Source organism: Thermobia domestica, chromosome 5 (assembly GCF_964235325.1).
Source record: "Thermobia domestica chromosome 5, izTheDome1.hap1.1, whole genome shotgun sequence".
Taxonomy (NCBI): domain Eukaryota; kingdom Metazoa; phylum Arthropoda; class Insecta; order Zygentoma; family Lepismatidae; genus Thermobia; species Thermobia domestica.
Window position 1 is genome coordinate 119,508,598 of NC_137458.1, and position 26,413 is coordinate 119,535,010.

Sequence of the window (26,413 nt, forward strand, 5' to 3'; positions counted from 1 at the left end):
ATTTAAGTGTATATCCTCATCTGAGCTCGAGTATGCCATATTACAATTACAAAATGAAGTGTTGATACGTTTTTGTGCAAAGGTCTATATAATATTGCTGTGCCCATGCACTGATTTTTTAAAAAGGCATCTCGGTAAACTCTTTTTTTAAAGCGTGAATTCAATATCCGTACATATGAATATTTTTGATATTTTAAGCTTGACAACCCAATACTAAGCGTATACATTAAGATTTCTATCACTGCTTTTGGTGGTCTTGGATGTGTATCCAAATAAGTTAGAGCCATTTTTTAAAGTTATATTTAGATTTGAAAAAAATAAAGAAACTGATAAAGGAAAACTAGTTTTTCTTCTTTCTTTTTTTGTTTACTTCTAACTCCGGTAAAGCGTTGCGAAACCCATCTCCAGTTTTCGGTGATCAAACATTCCATCCGGGTAACCAACAACCTTCAAATTTATTAGGATGTCAAATGACAACTAATTAATCAACCACGAACAGAACAAGTTTTTATTTTTCTTTCATTTTCTTTTTTTTTTAACTATATGATCGCATGGACAGCTATGATTGTTTTTAGGATAAGAAATATGAAGCTTGTCAAGATGTTGAGTTCATCGTTGTCCACATAAATCAAAGAGACATAAATGTTCAAAGTAGAAGAATTTTTGTTTGTTTTACAAGAATGTTTCTGTTATGTAACTATAAGATTACAGAGTAAAGTATGTAGGTGCTTTAGTTCTTATGTTTCGAGGTTGAATGTAGAGCGCCATAACCTATCTTCACTTCAAAAACTGTGCTGACAAATAGTGTCGCAAAAATGGGGTTGACTGGATACCAATCCTAGGAGTAACATATACTTCGAGATATGACAAAATTTTGAGTATTATCTTATAATTTTATTACCAAATTAATTCACTTGGCTGATATGATGCTTGTTAGGAAAGTAAATACGCAAACGAAAAATAATACTTAGAAGCAATGTATTGGATACAAAGGAAGTTACACTGAATGCACTAGTACAGAGGCTATTTCACCACATAAAGGCCACCGTTGTCCAAACATTTGTTCAAACACGGAACGAGTTTTCGTATACCAGAATATTGAAATTCTGGCATTTGCATCTGGGACCAGGTTGCTACTTTTTTCGTGACCTCATCGTCGAGGTCAAAGGTTTTTCACCAAGATGTCTCTTTAGGAACAGGAACAGGAACAGGAACAGGAACAGATAGTAATCGCTAGTTGCTAGGTCGGGGCTGTATGGTGGATGTTCTAGGACGTCCCATTGAAAGTGTGCAAGCAACTCCTTGGTTATATTTGCTGAATGAGGCCAGGTGCTGTCATGAACAAAGCGGATTCCACATGACAACATGCCACTCTGTTCGTTTTGAATTGCTTGGCGAAGATGTTTCTGTCTGACAATATGTTTCAGCATTAACTGTTCTTCCAGGAGGCCTGAATTCCAGCAGTAAGACGGTACGATGATCCCAGAAAACTATTCCCATCAGTTTGCGGGTAGAAAATGAGATTTTAAGCTTTTTGGCTTTCGGAGGGTCGGTATAGTGCCACTGCAGTTATTGCTGCTTGGATTCAGGCGTATGACGAAAACCTTGTTTCATTACCTGCTACAGCGGGATCCAAAAACGAATCTATTTCTTTTGTGTAGCTCGTAAGAAACTAGTGCTTGTCCCATTCGTTTGGCTTTGTGTTCGTTAGTCAACTGCTTCGGAACTCAATGTGACCCAACTATTTGAATCCTAACCTAATCACAACTTCATGAATGACGTTTCTTAAAACATCAGGAAACATCCCACACAATTCTCTAATTGTCACCCGCCTGTTCGACAGTAATATCATATAATATACATAAATACTAATGTCAGTCATTTTCGTTCATTTTTATGTCTCCCACTCTCTTCAGCTGTAATAGAGTGGTCTTACCTCAAAGTACTCTTTTTCGGACTGAAAGTTATATGTGATTTAAGTTTGGTTAAAATCTTTCGAGGCTTTCCAGAGTTATGCTGGAACACACACACACATTAATTTTTATATACGTATATACAGATAATTTGTCTATCCTCTTTCCTCTGGCTTGATTTCAACCCTAAGCAATGTGGATGACTGAGAAGCTTCAAAGGAAATATATTGTATGTTGCTTCAAAGTGGTTTTCTTTTCACTACAATCATTGGAAAATTGTATAGTTATAACATTATGTATATGGAAACACGCAAGTTAGGGGTTGAATTAATCCTCTTACTCTTCACCGACTTCCACCCCAAAAAATATTTCCCGACTTATTTCCTCAAAAAGGTTTAAAGTAGGTTTCATTAAAATAGTTAATTGTACACTATAAGTTATCTTGACAGGTTAACCGACAGCTACGTAAGTGTATGTTCAATTGGCTGGTAGAAACTCACTCATGCTTATTCAACAATTTTAAGTGTTCTAAGAAAAATATTTAAGGAGTAATATTGCGTAACAAAACGTGTCGGGTAGTCGAAAGATCAACACACGTAACTTTAGTGCATATAGTCAGTACCAATCGAACACAGTAGAACAGGATTTATTTTGATTTGATCTAAACATGTAGAAAAATTAAATTATGCTTGCGGAAATCTATCTCCTTAATATATATTATAAAACTGAAAGTGACTGTGACTCTTAATCTCTTCCCGTTCTCCACCCGACCGTTCTCGATCAAATTTTTGACATAGATGCAGTTCTGGCGAGGGAGTGTTTTTAGCTATTCACTTTGACGGTAGAACTTACAACGAGAATACAATCTATATCTCAAATTATATATATGTATTGTAACAACAAAGCAATTTTTGCCTAATTATTTACATTAAAATTTAACAATGAAATATTGTTAAAACCGACGGCCTCATTCAAATTTGTAACATTCAAAGTTAATTAAAATTAGAAATTAGATAACAATAAGATCCCACTTTGCATTAAGTCCGCTGGCAAAACTACAAAATATTACATTCCTTGAACAGTGCACAATTTACATTTTACAGATTATTAAAATATAATTATTCACTAATACACGTTATTGTGATAAGCCTCACAACAGCATCCTCAAACCTTCGCCGAGATTACAAACAAAAGATCTCCTCCAGTTCCTTACCAGAGGGTAGCGTTCCCAAAACTGATGCAACGTTCCCTCTTTGTACTGCCATGCTGATGCGTTGCAGTAGAAACGAGGTTGCTCTAGCATCTCCTGACGATAAACGAATGCGATGACCAACTTCTTTTATAAAGTTAAGGCCTTCGGGACCCCATGAACCACCCGATTCGACAGCTATAGCGACAAAATGATATTTGTCGAGTAAATTGCTATATTTCCTGCGCTTTTCTGTTTCCCGGCGAGCAGCCACGTTGCCAGCTTGTGCTGAGGAAGAATGTATATTTGAAGGGGCGAAGGTGTCGGAACAAGTAAAATCCCATAGAAGTGCTTTTCCTTTCTTCCACGGTATTAGAGTCATACCATCTGGCCTCTTGCCGTCTGCACGACTGCATCCCAACGGTTCACATATAGAAGGAAATCCTGCTGAAATTAGTGCCCTCATGATAATGTCGTTGACGCTGGAGTGGCGTGAATGTCTGCCCGCACTATTGGCACAGGAGAGTCCATGAAGGCCCTTCTTGTCTACGACACTTCTACAGGCAGGACATCTGTGTTGCTCGCAAACATCTTATCCCAAACGCAGTGCACTGGCAATTCGAAAACTGTCATTGGGAAGATGTAATCCTAAAGAAGGTGACGGGATAGCATGGAGCCAAGCGCCTGCTTCTGGAGATGATGTAGCTAGAAGTCTGGCCTTATCTTCTGGGTTATCGGATGACTGAAGCAGAGCTGAAAAGTGATGATTTATAAGAGGATCGTCCCAAGAGGATTGTAGTCCTCTCTTATCAAGGTCAGGGGGATCTGATCCCACTATAGATGACCACTTAGCAATGCTATCGTTGACATCCGAATCCGATACTAGGCTAAGATCTTGTTGGAGAATGGTCTCGATCAATGGCTTAGCGCCATAGAATGAAGACAGAAAGGATGAAATAGCCAGATCCATGACGCGACGAATGCCGAGACCTCCGTGGTTAACAGGAAGGGACGCCTGCAGCCAAGAGTTATTGTTGAGTGAACAATTCAGGATAGATTCTAGACCGGTTTTCAAGGTGTTGTCATAGCATTCCAGTAGATCAGCATCCCGCCAAGAAGGAGCACAGCGAAGAAAGTATAGCAGCCTTGGCATGGACAATGAGGCGCGTAGTAGGTAAAAGGCAGAGTGAGCTGAAATCAAGGAAAGACGTGTAAAGAAGAATTCTAATTTAGAAATTTTGTCTTTTAATATTGTTCGTCTTGCCTCATTAGATAATGCTGCTCCTAATAAGCTGGCGTCATCTGTCGAAATTCTTTGAATCCCAGGCGCGGCTTCGTCAAACAGCTTGAAGAGATTATTAGACTGCTCATTGGAAACTCCGAGAAAGCTGACCTCACATTTGGAGAAATTCATTTGCAATCCGATCTCCTTAGCCCGTCTACGGATCATTTCTAATGTCTCTAGTACTGTATCCTTGTCTCCAGCTATAGTCCCGTCATCCAAATACCATATGTTCAGTTCTGTATTGATACTATTAACGATGGATTGTAAAGTTAGTGCGAACAAACCAGGGCCAAGAGGGTCGCCTTGTTGTACGCCACGCTGAGAGAGGATTATTTCATCTCCTAAGTATAAGTTGCTCGGTTGCGAGTAGCACTGATGTACGTATCGATAAATTGATGGAAAATTGTTTTTTACCTGTATGAGCATAGAATCACGATTCAGCTCGTTGAATGCGTTTCTAAAGTCTATCTTCAGAAACACTTTCTCCTGATGGTGTGGAAAAGAGTAGTACATACGAGCAGCGTGGACTGCTGCTTCTGCTCCATGTGAGACGCAAACTCCCAGTTGGTGTGGGGATAGAAAAAGTGTTAGAGGTTCTCTAATTCTATGGCAAATTATTTTGGCTGACAATCTCCTCCACACATTGCCTACTGCGATGGGACGAATGCCGCCACTTTTCTCCCTCAAAGCTATTAGTGATGCTCCAAAGAAAATAGGTCTAATTTCCATGGGCACATCACCCGAAATAATCAAGTGGAGAAAATCACAGATGGCGTTAGTCAGGTGTTCTTTAGCTTTGCAGTCTTGGGAGAGTAGGAGGTCCTTTAATATTGAAGGACGGAGACTGTCCATACCTCCTGATGACCCGGAAGGAAATGATTTAAGTGCCTTCGTAAACTCGTCAGCTGATACTCTAGGCACTGGGCTCATACTGGGCTCAATGAGATCGGGAGGTTCAAAAGGGTGGCTGTGAGCCGGGTGTTTCTCTTTTAATGCTTCTAATACAGATCCATTCGGAGAAGCTATAGTATCTTCTGAGATGAGAAGCCGTACTGCGTTGCGGACATCACCATCTACTAATTTGTTCTCGACATTCTTAATGTTAAAAGTGGAATTTACTGGTCGTCGAGCTTTGAAGGATTTTTTACTGTGGTTAGGAAGGGCTTCGCAACGAGAATCAGACCAACATCGCACTCTTTGTTTAACCCATGATGTTAAATTATTCACTTTGTCAGCTTTTGATGGCACGCACAGTGTAACGTAAGGAAAAAAGAAGAGATCCATCCAAGCTTCTGAGTCATTTGTACGTACAATCTGTTGCAATACCTCACACAGAGAGTCTGCCACTGTAGCTCTAGCCCCTCGAGGTACCCTGCGCAACATTGGAATAGAAGACTTTAATCTTGCTAGAAGCTTATTGCATTTGGAGATCAAAATTTTTCTTGGGTGATCGACATTGTCAGTGGATGGTTGCGACTTCCGTGAAAGCGAGCATGATTTGGTTTTATTGATATCATAATGGCACCTGCTATTTTGAATTGCTAGGCCTTTTAAACTAACACATAATTTGTTGCAAAGCTTACAGGTAGTCTCGTTAGGCCTGTTTGAAAAATCAATGCTCATGTTTAATGTGGTATCATTTTGGGTTTGATTTCTTTGGTTAAATTTTGATCCTGATGCGTTGCTTACATGCGAGAAATCTGCATTAATGGCCCTGCAGTCTTTATTGATATCATCACTAATACCAGTGAAAGGATTACTGGTATCATTAGAAGAGTCACGATCATCCTCCATAGTTATTATAAAATTTTAAATTTGAACTTTAAATTTAAATTACACCCAACTACATTGTTGGAAATGTAACAATGTTTGAAAAATAACGACCATTAATTGAAATCCATTAACGACAATTAAATAGCAATTTGAAAATAGCAAATTTTCAGTCAATCATCTGAACCACTGAAGCGATTCGAAAACGTATTTCACCAAAAGTCCCATCAGAACTTCAACCACACTTTACTTCATAACAAAGAGCACAAAACCTCACTTCACCTGCACTAAACGAAGAGAATTGCGCAGAACACGAAAGACATGTCTATATTATTATTATTAAATATCTCTATATTATTATTATTATTAAATATTAGCAGCAAAACTTTTATAAGATATTTAAAAGCTTACACTTCTTTTATTCTGGAAGATGATTACAAGTATCCACTACATCACAAAATATTTGTCGAATATATGTGTCATCGTGTCATCGACTATCTACCTTCATAGCAATCATACCTTCTTGACAACCTACTATATATCCATGACAACCTACTATATATCCATGACAACCTAATTAACAAACTTTTTCTTTTTTCAATATATATTCCTGTTCACTAATTGCGCCTCTGATCATATTCATAAAACAAGTACAGATTGATAATATTATTACATCATTATGATATTGCGCCTCTGATCATTGATAACATCATTATGATCGTATCGTTATAAACTTAGGTGAGAGAGACGGGGAATTATAAAAAATAAGTAAAACTTAACTCTTGAACCAAACGATCAATCTCAATCAAATTTTCAACATAAATGAGATTTGTGCCTAGGATGGATTTTACCATTTCACTTTGACGGAACAACGTAGGGGAGGGGGAGGAGGGAGATATATATACAAAAATCAATAAATGTAAAAATAAAAGTGACCATGTACGTGAGTTAATAACTCTTGAATCACCCGATCGATCTCAAGCAAATTTTCAACATAGATGAAGTTAGGACCTAGAAAGTATTTTATTATTTCATTTTAACAGTAAATCTTAGAGGGGAGGGCAGGAGGGAAATATATGAAAATGAATAAAACCTAATAACTCTTGCACCACCCGACCGATCTCGATCGAACTTTCAACATAGATAAGGTTCGGACCTGGGATATACTAATCATTTTATTTTGACGGCACAATGTAGGGGAGGGGGAGTAAGACATGCATATAAAAATTAAAAATAAAAGTAACTGTCTTTGTGACTTCATCACACTTAAACCACCCGAACGGTTTTAATCAAATTATCAACATAAATTAGGTTCGGAACTGGGGTGTTTTTTTTTTATCATATCACTTTGACGGTAGAACTTAGGGGAGGGGGAGGGAATATATATTCACTTTGACGGTAGAAGATATATATATAAAAGTAAATAAAACTTAATAACTCTTAAACCAATGGATCGATCTTGAGCAATTTTCAACCTAGATAAAGTTCCAATCTGAGATGGTTTTTATCATATCACTTTGACGGTGTAATTTAAGGGAGGGGAAGAAACATTTGAGAATGATCGAAAATGACCGATATTAGTGTCGAATCTATAGTTTTTGTGGTCGCTGAGATGAACAGTAACACTTCTGATGCCGTTTAAATCCAAATTCAGCCCCGCAACTTGGGGGAGGGGGAGGAGCGAAATATACAGGGTGTTTCAAAACAACACCGACAACGTTTGGGAGGTGATTCCTGACACAAAGATAAGAGAAAAGTATAGACCAACCTGGGTGCACAAATGCTTCCTTCCGGAGTTATAGGCTGCCAAAAAACAAGAAAAAATGAAATTTATAGATCCATAGCTCCAAAACTATGGGACCTACCGTAGTTGGGTCAAGATTTCACTTAGGAACTAGTATGTGCCCTATCCAAATATGCATATTTCAGAATCCTGCAGTACTGCCTCAACAATTCTTATAGAGGTAGTTGGTGAGTACTTCAATTATATGCAGGCAGCCAAACTCCCTCTATAAAAATTGTTGCGTGAGTACCTTAGGATTCTGAAACATGGATATTTGGATAAGGCATATACTAGTTCCAAAGTGAAGTCTTGACCCAACTAGGATAGGTCCCATAGTGTTGGAGCTATGGACCTTTAAAGTTGAATTTTTCATGTTTTCGGTGGCCTATAACTCCGCAAGGAAGCATTTGTGCACGCAGGTTGGTCTATACTTTTCGTCTTATCTTGGTGTCAGGAATCACCTCCCAAACGTTGTCGGTGTTGTTTTGAAACATCCTGTATGCAAATGATCGAAAGACCAATATCAGAGTCGAATTCATAATTTTGAGAATCGCTGAGATGAGCAATGATACTTCCGATGCTGTGCCCCGCAACATGGGGAGAGGAGAGGGATATATAAAAATCATCGAATATGACCAATATCAAAGAGCGCTTTAGTAATAGTAAAAACTGACTAACTAATGGAACATATTACTATTTTTGCTTAATTTAACCCAGCGAATCGGGTAATTGATGTTAGTATTGAATATAAAGGGAGTAAGTGATACATGAGGGGTTCGGGAAAACATAGTCGTATGTCACATTTTCTAACCTTCGAGTAATCTGGGAAAGAGGGTTCAATGTTCCCATGCAATTCAATACAATGACATATACCAAACATGCTTCCCCTGCCACCTGCAGGTACATTTCCGAAATTAAACTACCTACATTCTGTTGAGTGGTTCAATCCCAACCCATTCCAGCACTATGTTTGTCCGAGCAGACCATATATTCTATAGCGACTTGAGTATTAATTTTTGCAATTTATCGAGGAAACTATAGTACTTCTGAAGCTGAACTGTACAGTTCTCAGTTGAAGCACACTTATTTCCACAGTTATCAGGTTAGGAAATTTCAAGTATTGATTGAAAAATATGAAAGTAATGATGTAATACATAATTATTGTCATTTATAAAAGAAAACACGTTTCAGCTTAAAGTGAAGGTAGAAAGGAAATTAAATCTTAGGCATATTATTCTTCTGTATAAGCATATTATTCGAAAGTCTTGCAAACGCATCTACAGTTCCCAAGTTTGTGCAGATGCTTCGGACGCACTGAACCATTCTTGTATGTGCATCTCTACTTAGCAAGCAATGAAAATAGAGTCGTTTAGAATAAAGAATTTTATAATTACCTGCATCAGACCGCCCATGTTTTAAGTTCTACAAAGAGCCAAAGAGCTGCTAGAATTACAGCCAATCATGCCTGTTGCTTCTGTTGTTCACGTTGAGAAATGAATCTTCTTAATAAATCTTTGAAGAAATTATCTCAGACACCGCATAGCTTAGACACTCGACATATCCCTCGTCAAGTGAACGTAGGTGAAACAGGAATAGGCAGGACGAGAATACCAACTTCACCTACATCTAAGATGAGATTAAGATTATAATGTAAATTGGCAGTTAGATCGGAAAACGGAAATAGGCCAAACGGGAAGATAGCGTCAGAAGACATATGGCCTAGATTTCAACTCCCATGTCCTCACTAAATGACTTCAATGTATAACTAAATATAATATGTACAGTACTACAATAATAATTTTATTTGTTGTTATTTTTATACTCGTGTGTACTTTATATCCAAAAGTTTTTCTTCCCTTTATATTTTTCTTTACTTTTTTTTTCAAAGCTTTAAACACTAAATTTGTGTTCGATTTGCAAGATGAGAGTTGGGATATATCTTCTCGTATTTTTTAAGCTTACTTCTGGTACCTGAACAACTTCCAAATCTAGCGATTTTTGCCGTTAAAAATTTAGCATCTCGTTCTTTAAATGTCGTAAAGTATATTATTGAATCCGTTTTAGATTTCCATATGAATAATGCAATTATTTCCTCATTCTTTAAGCCTATTTTAAATAGCTGTTGCATTTAAATATGTTCTAAAATTGCTTCCCTAAGCTACCTCTTGGGGGCCGGAAACAGTAGTGTAGTGTAGTGAGAAACAGTAGAGGATCTGCCATGCATAATATTATTCTTGATTTATTTATTGGTTGAGTGGTTGTAAGATTAATGGGCACATCATTATTGATGCGTTTATTTCCCATCACGACAAATTTAATTTTGTATGATGATCTATGTACCTACCAATTCCATCCGATATAGTTATAGAGAAATGTTAACCGGGAAAATACAAACTTGAGTAGCGATTCAGATTCCATTTAGGTTCCATCTCATGTATCAAAGAAGAAATACCGTATTTATTTGTTACATATATTAGATAATTTGAATCGAAATAACATTTTGAGCTGTTGCTTGTCTTTCTATTTTAAGATTTAAAAAAAAATACTCATATTAACGAATTTTAGGGGAAGTCAGTTTAATATGAGCAGTCCGAAAATATGAGCAGCACGAAGCTTAAACTCACACAGCACACATATACCTTGCGCAAGAGTAAAATAACGAAGTTCATAGCATTGTTTGGAGTTTCCTGAATTTGCAGAGGGTAGCCCAAGTTCGTTCGCTGCAGTTATTGTGAAATAATAGACAAGTTTACAGGTACGGAGAATAAAAAAGTGTAGCTTTTTAGAGCTATAATTAAATCAGGGTAATGGATAATAAGCTAAAGCTTGGTATCTATGCGTTGTATATAATTTGTGACTGAATTTATAGTCAGTTCTGTCTAGGAACATAACACCAGTCTTTTGTCCACTTCTTTTCTATAAACAGGGTTGTCAACCACAACACGTTAAAATATCATTAACAGTCGGTGAAATATGAGCTTTTGAATTCACTTTAATATGAGCACACATTTTTTTTTTTTTTTTTTTTGAAAGTAATGAGAGAAATGGACGTGAAGAGCTTTTGCAGATGTTAACTAAGGTAGGCATTCCGTAATAACATGATTTATAATAACATGGATGATATAAATTCTACAATCTTCAAGTTCATAATCAGCTTGCATACATTTCGTCGATTTCCAGTCTATCACCCCAGTCCTGTGTGGGATGGGTGTTGTCACAGTCTATACATGCGGAGAAGGTGAACAAGCAGACATCTATAAATAAATCTAAAGCTCGCAGATACCCATAAATAAATGTAAAGCTCGCAGACATCCATAAATGAATCAAGTGGATTATAATAATTTCATTGAAGAAAACGCCAGAAATGCTGCGCCAAGATAGAGGACAGTCACATTCAAGTAATGTGAGGAGAATGAAAGTCTTTGCCATATTTGTGAAGGAAAGTTTACTAGAGACTCCAAAAAGTAAGAATGGATCGAGTGTGATATGCACCAAGACTGGTATCATGTTTTTTGTGTGAACGTTCAGTGCCCTGAGTTCTTTCTTTGTGATTATTGTAGCAGATTTAATGCCTAGATATTTACGTCAAACCAATAGACAGGACTCTTGAAATGAACTGTTTTACGTGTATGTGCAACTATCTTTTGCTCGTTATTGTAATCATTTACCTTTTATTTCTTCTTTTGTACATTTTTTTTTGTATCTGCTTTGCATTTTATGTGAAAATATTAAAAAAAGAAATGATGCTCATATTTGTCCTACGAAGTGCTCATATTATCCTTGTACTACGGAAAATATGAGCACTGCGCACCTACCTTACTAACCTGTTTATTACTCACGAACAAAAGTATGTATAACCTTGTACTTTTCAGCGTTTGTAGACGAAAGATAAGGCCTTCTTTTGGTGAGTCTTTTTTCTTTCTGTAATACATCATTTTTGAGATATATTAGTAGTTTCATTAACTATGCTCATATTCAACTGACTTCCCCTATAGTAATTTTAATGCGTAGATCGTTTTGTTTCAAATATCTAATTCATTATTCAATTTTGGAGATTTTGTTAAAATTTATATATAATTGAGCCTTCATACACCTCGCTACCTGTGAAAGAGAATCAGTACTTTTAAAATGGACTCGTTAGTGACTTCTTGTTACTTTTGATGAGTGACAAAGAATCATTTCCTAGGAGAATGTTTATAGTAATTTTGGAAGAAAAACGCTGATCGAAAGATAACGAGAGGTTCTGAGTCCACGGTTGAGTGGGCACCTGCAAAATTTCTTATTTGATTGCTTCCAACGACATTTCTCGGTTGGGGCACAGGGAAGACTTCTTGCTTTCTTATTGAAGATTGAAATATATGATGAAATGTAGCCCATTGAGTTAGTTTTTACCTATTGAGTAACCAATTGAGTTAGCTTGTATGAAATAGAGATTAAGATAAGAAAAGTAAAACAGATACCGACACACTATGCAAATGTTGGTTGATAAATTACTACGTAGATTAAAATTTAAACGTAACAGTAGAGAGATTTTCATTAGATTAATATTTTCCGTCCGTTTGAAAATTATTTATGATACATGCCTTTTGGGAATTAAGCTTACATGTAGTTGTTGTCTTACACTGAGCTTATAGATAGTGTGTTCCGAAGCGCAATGTACATTCCTCAGTTACTTAATATTGATTACTTAACTAATAGGCCTAATACACAAAAGCCCTATACACAAAATAGCTGCTCATTCCTACTGCGAACCGTGGGAGTTCATATTTAAGTACTATTTGGACTGATTCGCAAACTTTGACCCCCAAGGAGAAAAAAGTACTATAATCCTTTTTACATATAGTAATATTTTATATATGATACCTTCTATGCACATTTCAAATAAATATGTAACATGCACGTTTCAGCTAATAAATTACAGTGATTATTTTTAGTATTCAATTTACTTTATTTCTACTTGTATGATGCCGTGGTCGCTTCTTCTCCATCTCTGGCTGTTCGAAGTACAGACATACGTACAGTGAATTTATTATATGTGAAGTCTACTTTCCCTTCACATCTCCAGTTGATTGTTAACTTCATGCTTTCAATCACAGAAATTGGTTTGACATGGGGTGAAGTGAGTAAAACAAAAATGAGCGTAAATATTCAATTAAGTATTCAAAAGGTAATGGAATAGGGACTAATGAGTGACAATCAATCAAAATATAGTAACTTTAATTGAAGCTAGCGCGTGGAAGCCTCTACCATTCGACTCGATTGGCATTTGTGAGTCTGCCTGTTTCACCATGTCTTGCAAAATTTATACAGCGTGGTTCGGAAGTGGGCGTACCCCTAATTGGAAGAGGTTGTGCATCTTCACCAGCTCCCTTTGCCTGGCCTCCAAGAAGTTATTCATAAAGCAACAAGTAAGAAACACTCGATATCACACAACGTAGGAATTAGGGATGGCCACATTTTTTCGAAAAATACTTTCTCGAAAAATGGATTTTTCGAAAACGAAAAACGAAAAACGAAAAATTTTTCGAAAAACGAAAAACGAAAAATTTTTCGAAAAACGAAAAACGAAAAATTTTTCGGAAAACGAAAAACGAAAATTTTTTCGAAAAACGAAAAATTTTTCGGAAAACGAAAAACGAAAAACGAAAAATTTTTCGGAAAACGAAAAACGAAAAATTTTTCGGAAAACGAAAAACGAAAAAAATCGAAACAGAAGGAGATGGAACACGAAGGGACGAAACGAAACTGATGAGAAATTTGAAGTTGCGAAAGAGCAACATTTCCTTCCCTGCCTGGTTTGATTGAAGTTATAAAGAAAAGAAAAGAAACGCATCATTACATACAGATAAGCTTTACTCCCTGACTGAAATTGAATAGTATCTTATTTCGCTGATGCGGCGTGTTCTAATTGTAATAGCTATTTGAGACTGCTTTTAGCTAGCTATCTCGTACTCGCCTTTGTTGATACGGTACGTGGTTTCGTATTCGCTGTGACTGAATATTTTGGTAACAATAAAAGATTGTTGTTTAGAGAAAGGACACGTGTCCTACGATATCAACACTTCTGATATGTTTATTGGCCTAGTGGGAGAAGCATTAGTTCGTTATGAGGAATACCCAACTGAGTTCATTATATCAGTTACCAACGCAGAGCTTGTTTCGAACTATATAAGATAACTGCAAGAAGAGATATTTTCGGGAAGTATTTACAATGGGAAAGTCGAATATATGGGAACATTTCACTCGTGAAAATGATGGTGTTTCTTCAAAATGCAATTACTGTCGAAGTATTATCCACAATCGAAATTCAACGACTGGCTTGTGGTACCATTTAAGATCACGACACGTTGGTGTTATACAGGAAACATCAAGATAGCAGTCACTGGAAGAGATTATTGAGGCCGAGGGTGATCCAGAGATGGAGCCACAAAAGAAACAGAGGTAAGTGATTGTACATTGGTGTCATTTGAATCTTCTAGCCCCCTCCCCGAGTGGGGTAGATAAGATTTATTTAGAGGATACTCGTGTTTGACACTCTTAGAGTAAAAATAAAAAAATAACGTGACACGAACACACTTAGTGGACTATTTATCTTTACACTCTTGTAACTTTTAGAATAATATAAAAAAAGGCTGAAATTTTGTTACAAACTAAGGATGCTACAGTATCACAAACATCCACAAAGATCCAGGCCCGTGCTGGCTTACTAATGAGGGCGGTGGACAAGTCTACCAAGAGGGCGCTCATACAAACGTGATTACGTTATATATATATATATATATATATATATATATATATATATATATATATATATATATATATGTGTGTGTGTGTGTGTGTGTGTGTGTGTGTGTGTGTGTGTCTGTGTCTTTTGGAAGATTTAATTCCTGTCTCCAAGATAAAAAGAAAAGTATAGACCAACCTGGGTGTAGAAATGCCTCGGAGCGATGACCATCCGAAAATTTTCGGAAAAGTGCAAAAACAGACATACTCCAGAACAAAATGTCGGATTGAAATTGGGCAAAAGTGAATGTCCATTATTGTTAGTCATAGATTCCATTATAATATAGGAAAATTAGGCCCAAATTGGGCAAAGTGCGGAAAAATAGTATAACAAGCTGAAAATTGGTGGATGTGTTCTTTCGATACCCCTGATTAACATACTCAAAATCCCAAAAAATCCCACCTGGGCAACATGCCGCCATCTTGGAAAATGGCCGCCATTGAAAATTTTTTTTACTTAGGTTCCTTTTGAAGGCCATAACATCGGACACAAGAGAGATATTGATGTGCGGTTTGCGCGAGGTTATCGCAGACACTCCAGACTATTCACTGAAAACAACACTTAAACCTTTAACTGGAAATCTATGTAAACAAAGTATATAAAAATTACAACTGCGAAAATTTTTCGATACATATTTTCAATACAACTCGATTTTCGCTCTTTTCCGTCCGTGTTATCAAAAAAAGTAATGAAGCAAATGTTATAGAGCACACAAAAATACACAAGAATATATCCTAGTTTTGTCCAAAAACTCAAGTCTGAATGGTTTAATAGAGCGCGCAGTAAACGTAGTGTCACTTGCTTAGCCTTAGTTAGTTGCTGCACAAGAATGTAACAAAACAACTTCCAGATGGGCAATACTTCGATATATTTTACTTCGAGCATTTTCTTTTGAAGGCACCTACGGATTTAGAGCATCCACGTTGCTTGCTTGCGGTTGATATCAGGTTCGGCATTTCGTTATCGGTCAGGTCTTCATGTTCTTCTTCATAGATCATTGAATCTGCAGTATCCTCTTGATTTGTACATCCCTCAATTGCACAGTTGCTGCAAAATGGTGAGCATCGAAGTCCATCTTTCCGACAACCACAATATTTTTCACAACCTACGTGGCAATTGCAGCTTACAAGGTTCATCAGCATATCTGGAGCTGGAGGTTGAGTGCTAGGGACAGGTATTAACTCACCATTACTGTTTTTCTTCCAGCCACATTCGACTGGAGGAAGGGACACACCACGCCATTCCTCAACCTGATGAGACACTCTTAAGCAATGTTGCTTCGCTGCTGCTGATGTTGGAGGAAGGGTTGCTAAATCGAATGTTGCACCTATTTTCTGTTTAGCAACAGTCCTGACGTAGCACTTATATCGAGTTTTGTTAAGCCCATCGGAAATTTTTCCACCGTACATAGCGACAAGAAATTCTTCACCAGCCGTCACGATCTCATCAACTGCTGCATTCTCCTTATTAAAAATGTCCACTTTCTTGCGAAGGTTTGGAGATGCTTCCAGTGTCTTAAAGGCGAGTATTTTTCCTCTTTTGAAAGGTGCCGATGCGGTGTCACAGCCAGATATTGCGTGAAGGAAAAGCATATGATTATACATGTCACCCAGGGCCAGTTGCAATTTCGTAGATTCGAACAATTTTGGGGGGTGCGACTTCGAGCCCGGTATAAGCAACCGAATGTTATTATTTGTTGGTGCAAGTGCCGTAAGAAGTACTAGCAAGTCGGTGTCTGTGCCCACAACGACAGGGTTTTCCTCACTTTTTCCCAGTTCGATAGCAGTAACTACTATGAGACAGTCAGCATCACCCGAAGCGTTGATCACAGTAATTCCATTTTCTTTTAATTGTGATCCTAGAAGCGCTATGAAACTTGCCTTCTTCGCCTCATTTCTTACAAATTGATGCTGTGAAGTACTTGCTTCAGTTTGCAGCTCTACCAGCACTTCTGAAGACGAAAGTTGTGATCTTCGTCGCATGCGCTCTGTGGCTTTTGTTGTACACATTCCGTATAACCATCAAAAACTATCGTAACCTGTCCTTTATAATTTGCTTTGATGAATGAAACATAACTCTGACATACATCACTGAAAGTCCCTGGTCTTGGCCAGTGAACTCGATGCAGTAAATCTCCTCCGTCTAGAACAAAGCTTGAAGTTTCAGGAAAGGTTTCAGATGGAGGGCATATTTTCTCCATAACACCTCTTAAGTTGACTTTGTGCCTTTACTAAGCATAGTTGCGTCGAAGAGTGCTGGTGGCATCGATGCCAGTTCGTAGTTCATACAACCTTCCAGTTCCTCTCCACTTCGAACAACGCATGCCATTCGATGGAACTGCTGGTTAGGGTTCACAGGAATCAATTCACCCCGAACAACCATGGCATTCGTCATTGCTGCAAGAGTGACTACCTTGTCCTTCCGTTGAAGCTTGATGTCCGCAAAAGATTTCCCATCAAGCTTCTTTAAGGTCTTAATTCCCTGCTCGTAAGCTGAATCACTGTTCACTGTTTCGTCTGCTATAACACCACTGTGCAAAGAAACTAGAAGATCGGGAGGTTTCTCAAAAGGAGAATGCGTTCGTAACCACATTGCGAATATTTCTATGTGCCTTAAGCCCCTTTTTTGGCAGGCCTGTCCAAGTTCTACATGCTGTTGTGATATTGCGATAGCTACACCTGCGAAATCTTCCAAAGCATCCAGTACCTTCATTGATGCCGGCATAGAATGTATCCAGCGTGCGAGAACAGAGTCGGATATATCACGACCACGAGTTAAACCTCCGGTCGTCTTTATATTCTTCATCAAAACCTGCTCAATGGTCAAGTCTGACCAAACTCCGCTCCAGAATTTCGATTTCCGTCGTACAGTGAAAAATCCCTTCGACACTTTTACGTAGGTTCATGCTAAAATCTTGCCCTTATCTGTAACTTTCTTAATTCGACGTGTGTAGTCTTTCCTACCTTTATTATGCACTGTCACTTTTTCTTTGTCCACTAAACTCTTATGCAAGTCATCTCCTCGAATCAAGCTTATGGAGCGAATAGTTTCTAACCCTCTAGTCACGATCACAGCCTCATTTTCGGATATCGGGTCTTTGCATATCACACATACAACACTCCATCATATCCATTGTAAACCATATTCAACACAAAAATTAGCACAGTTTGGTACTCATTTTCAAACCAAAACCACTGATCCCACCAAACACTGTTCACTAGTCGTTTTTTTTTTAACGCTGTCGAAACTGCATATAAAGACAGAGTTACAAACAAAAACTTCGAACCGTTGTAGATACAACAACGCTAACATGTGTTAACGCTGTTGCCAAATTTACGCGTTGCCAGGTATGCACTATTAAAGAACCTAGCTTATCAAATTTTCTTTTCCATATTTGGGAAAATAAATATACTCACATACTTGGTTTATTGGTACGTAAGAAACTAACAAACTTATAATTTGTGAAGATATAGTTTTGTACTTTCAAGTGCAAATATTTTGATTGCTTTTCATATAAATGAAAAAGGCACATAACAACCGGAGAAAAAAAATACTGCACTACACATGGTGCCGCGTTTACTGCGCGCTCTATTAAACCATTCAGACTTGAGTTTTTGGACAAAACTAGGATATATTCTTGTGTATTTTTGTGTGCTCTACAACATTTGCTTCATTACTTTTTTTGATAACACGGACGGAAAAGAGCGAAAATCGAGTTGTATTGAAAATATGTATCGAAAAATTTTCGCAGTTGTAATTTTTATACACTTTGTTTACATAGATTTCCAATTAAAGGTTTAAACGTTGTTTTCAGTGAATAGTCTGGAGTGTCTGCGATAACCTCGCGCAAACCGCACATCAATATCTCTCTTGTGTCCGATGTTATGGCCTTCAAAAGGAACCTAAGTAAAAAAATTTTCAATGGCGGCCATTTTCCAAGATGGCGGCATGTTGCCCAGGTGGGATTTTTTGGGATTTTGAGTATGTTAATCAGGGGTATCCAAAGAATACATCCACCAATTTTCAGCTTGTTATACTACTTTTCCGCACTTCGAACTAATTTTCCTATACTATTAGTGTACAATCGGATAAAGTGCAGTGGCGGTGCAAGGGTGGCTCCCAAAGAAACTGGGGGAGCACAGTTGTCTTCAATATTGGGAGACGGGCAGATTTAAGGCTTTTTTTGGTGGCGAAGGGGCAGATGAGACTCAGATGAATCTGCTTTCTGAGGTGAACATGTATATTATATATCAGGCGATGTAGATGAAATAGTGGTAAATGTCAGTATTACAAATCAGTGCCATGAACTTATTCTGAAATCTGAATACATGCATATTTGTAATTGGTATGCTTCTACTTAGACCGCATTAAATTTTAGGACACTTATTTTATAATAACTTAAATAATGACTTTCCCAAAACTATGAAGAAAGAAAATAAATTATGTATGACGCAAGAATACTATTATTTGAGAAAAATGATGATGATCTCAATAGCATTATAGGAATCGTTACAGGAATTAAATAAATAGACTAACAATAATTAAAGACGAATTTAATGTATTGAAATTGGGGGGCAGGCTCCCCATTTCCTCGGGATTTATGCCCTATCTACAGCTGATACAATTTTCCAGCATGAGGAGAGGCACATATCCTTTTCTGACACTTATTGCAATTTGTGTCCAAGTAACGGGAGCTGAATTAATACAGATTGGTGTGACGTAAATACGCCAGGATACGAAGTTCAGTTTGAAATATGAAAGAATACGATTCTTTTTTTAAAATGAAACAAGCCAAGAGACATCAATTTCATCTCACTTTCCTTTGTGGCAGTCGGACACAAATCATCACATTTCTCCCCCAAAAACACATTTCAAATCGAATTATTGAGGGGACAGTCCCCCGTAGTTCCAAGGTTGGGGACATGTCCCCCTCATCCTCTCGGGATTTGCGCCAATGACTATATGAATTTACTATATAGAACTGATATACAGAAGGACAATTAAAACCACTTCCCTCTAACGTGGTGTTTCGCAGGGTGCTGTATGCGCGGGACGCACTGCACCCTTCACGGGTTCTTCACCCACAGTAACAGCATGTATTCATTTTATAGAACTAAGCCATACAAAAAAATAAATAAAACCGTTTATCTTTGACGTTGTTTTGCAAGGGTGCCTTGACGGGTTCTTTTCCAACGATAACAGTATGTATATTGTATAGAACTGTGCCATACAGAAGCACTAGCGGATCCAGAGGTATCGTTTGGAGGTGCGGTTCGCTTTCTGGAAGATGAGATAGCCTAAAAGTGACCAGAATTTTAATTTGCAAAAATGGGACACATATGAATCCGGGGCTGGAGAGGAGGGGGGCGTAAACCTGATTCTCAGATTATATTTTGTGACCCGATTTTTATTATTATTATTATTATTATTATTATTATTATTATTATTATTATTATTATTATTATTATTATTATTATTATTATTATTATTATTATTATTATTATTATTATTATTATGGAAGTATATTCTTTCTCTAGAGTTAAATTAAATACGAACTTCCGTTTCGGAGGTGTGGCGGTATCATAATTCACTTCACACTTAGTCACCACAATATATCAGATGCACTGTCTTGCACAGTACTTACACAAAGCACTATATTGACGATTGCATTTATATGTCACCTGTTATCTGCCACGAGCCTCTCCCATATCTCCTCTGTGTATATAAATATAGCTTCCCTTTGTTTCACTAAAGTGATCGCAAGAAAACATGAAGTTTGATATAACTATCAATTTCATTATCCAATAGAATGCCTTGACGTTCGTCGACCCCTATCCATGACATTTTTTTTTCACTGTCTCTCTGATCTGATCTTTGATCTATGGCGCTATGGAAAGAACATTTCCTGAGGGCAAGATGTTGGATTTCCGTTACGTTTCGTTTTGCTAAACTCAATATTTCACCATGATTTCAGTTTATCAACATTATTGACATTTTCTTAAGTGCGCGTTAAGATTGCGGCTACATAAGTCGTACCAAAATCTTCTGATGTATCAAAGATGAAGAAAACATTTCTATGATTGGTATAGAACCCAGGATTCACGAGGAGTTGGGGAGTCATTGATAAGCCTTGACGTTATGTGTGCATGGAATAGTTCATTTCTCAAGAAAAGCTCCCAACTATACTCAATTGATGCATTTAAAGATGAATGTGTAAGGAATTCAATTTCTGGTACATTCAGGAATTTTTAACTTAAGCAGGAGAGAGCAAGAAGACAAATATAGGATACTATTACAAAAGTGTAGACCTCTATACATAGGGTATTTTGATTTGTTGCTTGAGCTTAACGTTCCATGGTAGTGACATGACGGCTAAAGGAGACGTGCACTTATTGATTGTAATGGAATCCGAACCACATTTTTCGTTGAAATGTACCCTCAACGGGAATCAAACTGGGGACTTTAAACACCGTATAGGGTATTTTGTCCGAATACTCTGCTTTTGCAGTGGTATAATTGAGTATGTAAAAAAAAAAAAAAAAAAAAAAAAAGACCAGACGAGGAAGAGGGTGTTGGAAATTGGCTCTATTAATTAATTTCTTAAAAGCAGCATTTAGAAACATGTATGCCTACAACAACAATAAAATTATATTATAGTAGCCTTTACCTAGGTGGGATTTCGCTCCCAGACCCCCAATTTGTTCGGAATACGGCCCTGTACAATGTAGAAAATGCTTCTACGTGTATTGTGGCACAATATTTTGCGTTCTCCCTTCTGTCTCTTTCATATACATATAATTGAATCGAGCTAAAACGCTGTCACGAAATTCAAACACCTCGCAAGGCATTTTAGTCAACCCTCACCTTTTTTTTTTTTTTTTTTTTTTTTTTTTTTTTTTTTGCCTTTCTACTGTACGTTAAGTGGCAAAAAATGCTCAAATACATGTTTCATTATTTTAAATGAATAATCAAATTAGCAACTTTCATGTCTGTAGCCGTAAGGAATCCCGAAATATAGGCATCTTATAATAATAATAATAATAATAATAATACAAAACGCTGAAATATATATTGAATTGTTTTAAGTGAGAAGTCCATATATCTAATTCCATGTTTCTAACCTTCAAAGATTCTTAGATATTGATATCTTATTATGATAATTGCAATCCCCGCCCCCTTTTCTTTACACCTCTTTTCCCCATTTTACTGAAGTATCAAAAAATGTTGAAACGCATTATTTTAAATGAGAAATCAAAATCAAAATTTCAGTTTTCTAACCTTAAGGGATTCGGAGAGATGATCATCTTATTAAAATAATTCCCACCCCATTCCCCCTTCCTTTCTTTGAATTTCCCAAAAATCCTTCCTTAGTGATACCTTAGATCGAAAATCTTATCTACTGTCCGAATTTCAAGTTTCTAGCTTAAGCGGTTTGGCCTGTGCGAAGATCAGGACGACTTCTTTATATATGATTACAATAACAGCTTGTAGCTTGTATTATTTCCTAAGAAAAGATGAAATGCCATTAAAAGTCACAATGAATGTTTCCGTGTTGAACCCCAAAAGTCATAGTTCTTTGTTGATGTAGTAGCTAGCGGACATACCTTTGATAATTGATGCATGAGGTTCTGTGGTTTGATACAAGGTAAGTGAACATAGAACGCACTGCAGTGGTTCAGATCCAACTTTAAACTCTAGTTCTTGTTCTGTAAAGCATCGCTTTTGACAAACGACATAAATACATATCAATCAATCAACCAACCGAAAAGTCTCCTTTTAGATTCAGAGAGCTTTTCGGTAAGGAGCGCTGAATATTCTATATTTCTCTTTATTCAAAGTAAACGTAATTGAAGATTCGGGTTTTGAATCACACATCATTTTTTTCTAGGATATAGTTTTAAAATATACATTTTTAGTTCAAAGAGTGATCCATCTTTCCTTCTTCCTACAGCTGTTCGTTCAACGAATAAATCATTCTCGCTCGTTTGCGGCTTATGGTGACAGTCTCAAGGAACTAGGGACAGAAGTATTCACAATTCAAATATGTCTGTATTAAGTACCATACATTTTGATTAGACTCTGCTAGGCTTGTCACACAGATTGGATCGGCCAGATTGAAAAGACAATATTTTTATTTCCGAAAGTAAACTGGAAGTAAAATACCTTTGGGGGAGCGGTCGCCCCCTCTGCCCCCACGTGGTCGTGGATCCACCAATATACAGAAGAATAAATTAAACTTTTATCTTTGATGTTGTTTTGCAAGGGTGCCTTACGTAAAAGGCGCACTGTACTCTTCACGGTTTCTTTACCCACAGTAACAGTAAGTATTTATTGTATAGAACTGTGTCATACCGCAGAATAAATTAAACCGTTTATCTTTGATTTGGTTTCACAAGGGCGCCTTACATAAAGGGCGCATTGTACCTTTCACGGGTTCTTTACCAACAGTAATAGTATGCATTCATTGTACAGAACTATGCCATACAGAAGAATAAATAAAACCGTTTATCTTTGGTGAGGTTCCGCAAGGGCGCCTTATATAGAGGGCGCACTGTAACCTTCATGGGTTTTTTTACCAACAGTAACAGTATGTATTCATTGTACAAAATTGTGCCATACAGAAGAATAAATAAAATTGTTTATTTTTGATGTAGTTCGCGAGGGCGTCTTATGTAAAGAACGCGCTGTATTCACCACCAGTTCTTTAGCAATAATAAATGTAAGAATTTATTAGATCTATATATATAAAAAAGTTGTACCTTTATTTATAATGAGATGTTTGGGAGGGCGCACCGGGACATGTCCCGGTGTCCCGGTGGGCCAGCACGGGCCTTCAAAGATCCAAATGTTTTAGGCTTCTATAATAGTAATAAATAATAACTTGGACGGGGCATGCACATCCACAGCACATTAGCACATTACATACTATGATCATGATATGATTTATTTCAAATAAATAGGTACAAAGTTGTCATCATAGGTATTCTGCCATTATTGGCAAGTCACTTGCCGCAACTGAGAAGCTTCCATGCTCCTTAGTCTTCACGTAAGGGATTGAAAATTTGACTTTTTTTCCAGAAAGATTTTATTTCGATAACTGCTTGGATGAGTATCATATCCAACAACATAGAAGGTTTTCAACGGACGTAAAGATCATAATGCAGTTTACAGCAATTTGATATCTCAAACTGATCTGGAGATGTGATACACATTGGTAAAGTTTGCAACACTGGTTAAAATTATGTAATTGCAAGAATTTATTGTAATTACAAGTACCAAAATCTGTTTCTGTAATGTTATAAAAGCAAAGAGAATCAAAATACATTACGAACAATCCCCAAATACGTCATTTTTAGGAGTATCACTATCAGTATTCACGTTTTTCATATCTCCTGAACGATTTGAGATATCAAATTGCTGTAACGGCTCCGAGAAGTTTACGTCTTTTGAGAATCACCTACGTGATTAGACGTTCTGTTTATGTAAGAAATTTTTCGAAAAAAGTCTAATTTTTAATTTCTTGTATTCATTCGAAATAAGCCATGGTCATAGTATTCGACACTAAGGTATTTCGGGTTTGCATTTCACTGTCCGTCTCACTTCTATTCATAGACAGATCCAGGGGGGGAAAGGTTATTCACCTCCCTGAGTTTCACAATCACCAGTGCTGCAAAAGTCGGTGAGAGAGAAAACAGAATCTTTCACTACCTTCTTTCCTCACCGTTGAATTCGTCCTGAATCCGCCTCTGCTTTTATTAATACTATTATCAGGTTTCTAAAGTTTAGATGCTTGTCATATTGCAGCGTCCTTAATTTGCAACACTGAATAACAAATTTGTGTTGTAAGGTTTCGTTTAATATTTAGATTTGAGATATGTGGCATAGTGGCGTTAAAAATATAACTTTATATTATGTTGGCAACACTATTAATTTGTTGGTACTGCAGAGTTTATTAGACAGAGTTCCCTTGTCGTTATTTGCATCTTACAAAATTCCAGCCATTTTTGTCAATTAGTTTCAAAATTACATGGGCGTATCAAGATAAATGGCCCATCTCAAATTTTTATACTATAAAGTGGAGAAGTTCCATATAATATAAGCCTAATTAATCATTTTTTTTCTTTCTTTAAATGTAAAATCTCAAATGATTGTTGTGTTTTCTTCTTTTAAAGAGACTCAAAATATTTTTCAAGTGAAAAGAAAACATATAAATAGAAGATTCGCAATCTAGTTTTTATTTTAAGCTCAACACCTTGCAAATGTGTTCCGATGATGATGAGGATATTGGTTTTAGTTTAGCGTCCTACTCAGCTATAGAGACGTGAACTCAGCATAACATGAGATACAAACCACTTAAGCTCCAGGCTGGAATCGAACCCGGTCTCCCGAACCGAAAACGCATACGCTAAACATATAGTCACGAGGGACCTCGAATGGGGCTGCGTAACTAAGGGAGATGCTGATGAGCAAAATAATGGATGAAATGGTGCAACGCTATGAAATGAGGAAACGGGAGAACCCCGAGAAAACCCACGAGCACGGTGTTTGTCCACCACAAGGTCCACACGGTGCGAGCTGGGATCGAACCAGGGACCCCAAGCTCCGGAGGTGAACGCTCTACCACTGAGCCACCGCGCCCCCATAGGAAATTGTTCAAGGTTATGTACATACAAAGCTCAAGCGACTGAGACATTTTCTCAGGTCAACATGTTCTCTCAAATTGTGAAGTATTGACTGTATCCTATCGTCAACTTTCATATACATGGCTTTTCCGTTCTTTTGAGTAATGCTCAGCATTTCCATTCTTCTGAAAACATGATTACATATAGAATCTTCCCTCAATAGTCTTCACAAGACTGGAAATGTGCAGGGGTTCTGGATAATATTTTGTTTAAGCATTTGTGTCAGTCTTCTAGTGCTTTATTTGTTCGATTCCTGTGACTGCTACAATTCCAACTTTCCGGAGAAAAATTTCGATTTTCCAGCCATTGCTCCTAATCATTGAAGACTTCGACTCTTCGTCTAATCGGACAGCCTCCATGTTGATCAACAAACCATCAGAAATATACTCTACGGGTACTAGTGCCAGTGTTGGACACATCCGGACGTGACTGCGAATCTCTTTAATCTTGAGATTAGGGATGCCACATTTTTTCGAAAAATACTTTTTCGAAAACTAAAAACGAAAAACGAAATTTTATTCGAAAAACGAAAATTTTTTCGAAAAACGAAAAATTTTTCGAAAAACGAAAAACGAAAAACTTTTCGAAAAACGAAAAACGAAAAACGAAAAATTTTTCGAAAAACGAAAAACGAAAAATTTTTCGAAAAACGAAAAACGAAAAATTTTTCGGAAAACGAAAAACGAAAAATTTTTCGGAAAACGAAAAACGAAAAATTTTTCGAAAAACGAAAAACGAAAAATTTTTCGAAAAAACGAAAAACGAAAATTTTTTCGAAAAAGCGAAAAACGAAAAAACGAAAAATGAAATTTCCGAAAATCGAAAAACAGATTTTTCGAAAAAGGCCATCCCTAGTAGGAATTACGAGCAGCTGTGGAACACGCCTTCACCCTCGTGACTCCGGAGTATCTCCGCAAAGCATCTGCGAGAACTTGGCGTAGAATTCAGCTGTTACGACATGGATGGTGATCATACCAATGTTTATGACTCTTAAGACTTCAAGGTAA

At 37.1% G+C, this 26,413-nt stretch overlaps 2 protein-coding genes across 2 annotated transcripts in view; one reads left to right on the forward strand and one right to left on the reverse strand.

The window, feature by feature from the left end:
• LOC145686073 (sialin-like) overlaps nt 1-26,413 on the forward strand; it is a 196,883-nt gene that overhangs the window by 64,347 nt on the left and 106,123 nt on the right. The gene's annotated exons all lie outside the window — the stretch shown is intronic.
• LOC145685224 (uncharacterized) lies at nt 16,933-17,529 on the reverse strand. The gene has a single exon (XM_081757583.1). It carries the CDS (start codon nt 17,527-17,529, stop codon nt 16,933-16,935), a length of 597 nt encoding a protein of 198 aa, XP_081613709.1.

What these genes read in the sequence shown, in the direction of transcription:
- LOC145685224 (XM_081757583.1), bottom strand. Translation starts at nt 17,529, where the DNA reads ATGAAGAATATAAAGACGACCGGAGGTTTAACTCGTGGTCGTGATATA.